The sequence below is a fragment of the Myotis davidii genome, unplaced genomic scaffold (assembly GCF_000327345.1).
Source record: "Myotis davidii unplaced genomic scaffold, ASM32734v1 scaffold104, whole genome shotgun sequence".
In the NCBI taxonomy this organism is placed as follows: Eukaryota; Metazoa; Chordata; class Mammalia; order Chiroptera; family Vespertilionidae; genus Myotis; species Myotis davidii.
This window is the reverse complement of record NW_006296625.1, coordinates 3,478,577-3,481,852: the sequence shown is the minus strand read 5'-3', so window position 1 is coordinate 3,481,852 and position 3,276 is coordinate 3,478,577. Positions and strand designations below refer to the sequence as shown.

Here is a 3,276-nt window from a genome sequence, read left to right as displayed (position 1 = left end):
GGGAAAGTCTGGGCTGGTCGATAATGGTTAAAGTACAACTGGCCTTCCATTTAGAAAAAAAATAAAATTAGTTTCTTACTACACACAAATCAATTCTATATCGAAGATTCAACCCTAAAATTAAAACTATGAAAGTATGAGAAAAAATATTTAAAATATTTTTCCTGTAGTCTTAGGCTAAAAAGCCTTCCTTGGTTAAGACACCAATCCCAGAAGACATTAAGAAGAGGGCTGCCATAGAGGAAAAAACACCGTAAGTAAAGTTAACATACACACAACAAGAGAAACGCATTTGTAACCTATCTTCTATCTTAAAGGTTTAACATTTATAATAATGAGTTTCTATGTGTCAATTAGGCAAATTTCATATTACTAAAATGAGCAAATAAACACAGAGAAGAGAGCCGAATGACCAACCAAACAGGAAAAGATGCTCAATCTCACTATGATCAGGGAAATCCAGAAACAATGAGGCAGTATAACTTACTACTCATGCGTTTGGCAGAAGAAGGTCAATAATGCCCAGAGTGGGTAACGTCAGGGAAAACTAGTTCTGTAAAGCATTGCTGATGGCGGTGTAAATAGGAAAAACTTTCTAAATAAATATTTGTTACTGCCTATAAACATTTTAACTAGACTCAGTCTACTTTTGGACAATTATTTCTGCAAAAATAGTTGCACTTGTGCACTGAGATATGTGTATAAAAATGTGCACAGCGTCATTGCTTTGAACAGTGAAACCACTGGACCGCCCACCTATGGAGGAGTAGCTCAATCATCATAGCGTGGTATATTAGTCACAATGGAACACAGCCGTTGAAAGCAATAATACAGCTCTCCTGGAGCTGCCATAGGGGAAAAACCAAGACATTTCATTAAACGAGAAATGTGAATTGTAGGTTCATAGGTCCTGCTTATGCAATAAATTAATAACAAAACTCTGTATTTATAATATATTAGGTTCAAGCACATGGCATTGCTATTTTGTTGGTAACAAATCATCCAACATTGGCAGTTTTATATGGTTCAAGCAAATATGTAACTAAAAGCATAGTAAATACATGATTTAAAAGACACACTCATTTATGATTCCAGTTAACAATGGAAAAGAGTGGAAATGGGGTCCAAGTTTTTTAATTATGAGAATATGTGCATGTATCACTTGTTTAATTTAAAAGGGCCGGGGGTGGCAGGCAGAGAACAGTGAATGAGCAAGACCCTAGTAAGATGAATAAGGAGAAAGGGTTTGCAGGTGGCTTTTAAGAGCAGTAATATGTTCCGTTTTTGTTTTAATCGGCCCCATTTGCTGCAGATGGCTGTGCAATTTGTCATCTTAAACACCCCTCTGAAGAAATATCCCTTATCGTTCTAGGTTGTCATAAGTGAAGTCAGTAGGGTAGGACACAGGCTGATCGGGAAGCGACAGCTCTTAGGAAGGTTTTCGGGGCTCTGCTCCCTGACCTGTGCCTGCCTCTGGGAATAGATACCATGACCTTCCAGGGCTCAAATACACCGGAATAAGAGGCCCCTTCACTGATTCCATTCAGCAAGCATTTTTGAGCCCCCATGTGCTAGTCACTATGTGAGGTGCTGGGCAATAGATAATAAGGAAATGAGGAAGCAGGGGAGGAGAAAGACCAGAAGGAGGGAGAGAAGATACTCAATTTCTTTTGGGGAGAAAAGAAAATCCTCAACAAGAGGACAAACCCCATCGCCCCATGAGCTGCTTCAGAAGGACTCTCAGTGGAGCAGAACCCTGAGCACAGCAGAGCTGAGTCCCTCCCAGATCCCCACCACCTGCTCCCCCTCCCAGCAGTTCCTTCCGTTGCTCACAGATGCCATCATTTATGTGACTGCAACTTACTTATGGGGATCAGGTTACCGAATCTAACATACATTACAACACTAAGATTAGAGGTTTTTAAGCTATACCCAAGTTCAAATTCAAGCTCTGCCCCTAACAAGTGAACTTGAGCAACATCTCCCTCCCCTTTAAACCTTAAATCTCTCATCTGTATTAATGGGAGTAATAGGAATACATTTGCGGGTTAAGGTAAGGAGTGAATAAGAGGCTCCTCGCCCTAACCGGTTTGGCTCAGTGGATAGAGTGTTGGCCTGTGAACTGAAAGGGCCCAGGTTCGATTCTGGTCTAAGGGCATATACCTCGGTTGTGGGCACATCCCCAGCGGGGGGTGTGCAGGAGGCAGCTGATCGATGTTTCTCTCTCATTGATGTTTCTGACTATCTCTCTCCCTTCCTCTCTGTGCAAAATCAATAAAATATATTTTTTAAAAAGAAAAAAGAGGCTCCCTCAGCGTAAACTCCTGCTAGCATCTTTGGAGCTGTTTGAAGCTGTTCGATAATTATCAACAAAAGGCAGCCCTGTAAGGAAAACAGATTCCCTACTTGGTACTTAAACCTCAACTCAGAAGCAAATCAGGTGAGGACACTAAGTGCTGCAACTCTGAAAGCAACAGCCTCTACAGAACCGTCAGCGTGGCTGCATTTCTGTTATTCTACCCAGTGAAGAAGGAAATAGGAGAATTATATGGTGGGCAAGTGCCTGACTGAGATGAGTCCATTGATGCACAAGGAGCCTTTGCAGTTGGTTCAGATCTTTGTCATTCTACTGACAAGTCACTGTCTTTTGTTATATTTTCACCTTTATTTTTCCTCCTATTCTTTTGTTTTGTTTTTTTTTAATCCTCACTCAAGGATATTTTTCCCATTGATTTTTAGAGTGGAAGGGAGGGGGAAAGAGATAGACAGAGAAAGAAACATCGGTGTAAGAGAGACACATCGATAGGTTGCTTCCCACATGCGCCCCAATTGGGGCCAGGGATCGAACCTGCAACCAAGGTATGTGCCCTTCCCTGGGAACCGAAACCTAGACCCTCCAGTACACAGGCCAACTCTAATCACTCCTATTCTTTTTCACATTCAATATCTATGAGCATAGTGCATACATTTCCCATTTTCCTCAATTTTAGATTATATATATATATACACACACACACACACACAGTTTAGCTCATGAAAACGCATCTCAGAAAGGTATTTCTTTTGACATTTCTGTCTCAAACAACAGCAAACATTTCTCAAATTTTTCTAGATAAATCTTCTATGTTCAATACTATAATAATTCAGAATTAAGCTCCCTGAATTCTTTGGGACTGCTCACAGGAACTAGTTCTATTAATCTTCTGAGACTTGGCTATTAATAATTTAAGCGGATGCTTTTGCTCAATAGCTGTCCAACTCACCACTGAGCTAAAG

General features: G+C 40.6%; 1 protein-coding gene across 1 annotated transcript in view; it reads left to right on the top strand.

The window, feature by feature from the left end:
• IMPG1 (interphotoreceptor matrix proteoglycan 1) overlaps positions 1-3,276 on the top strand; it is a 115,156-nt gene that overhangs the window by 108,380 nt on the left and 3,500 nt on the right. Inside the window, 1 exon segment of the mRNA XM_015569387.1 lies at positions 2,034-2,053. Within this exon segment, the coding sequence (XP_015424873.1) occupies positions 2,034-2,053 (20 nt within the window).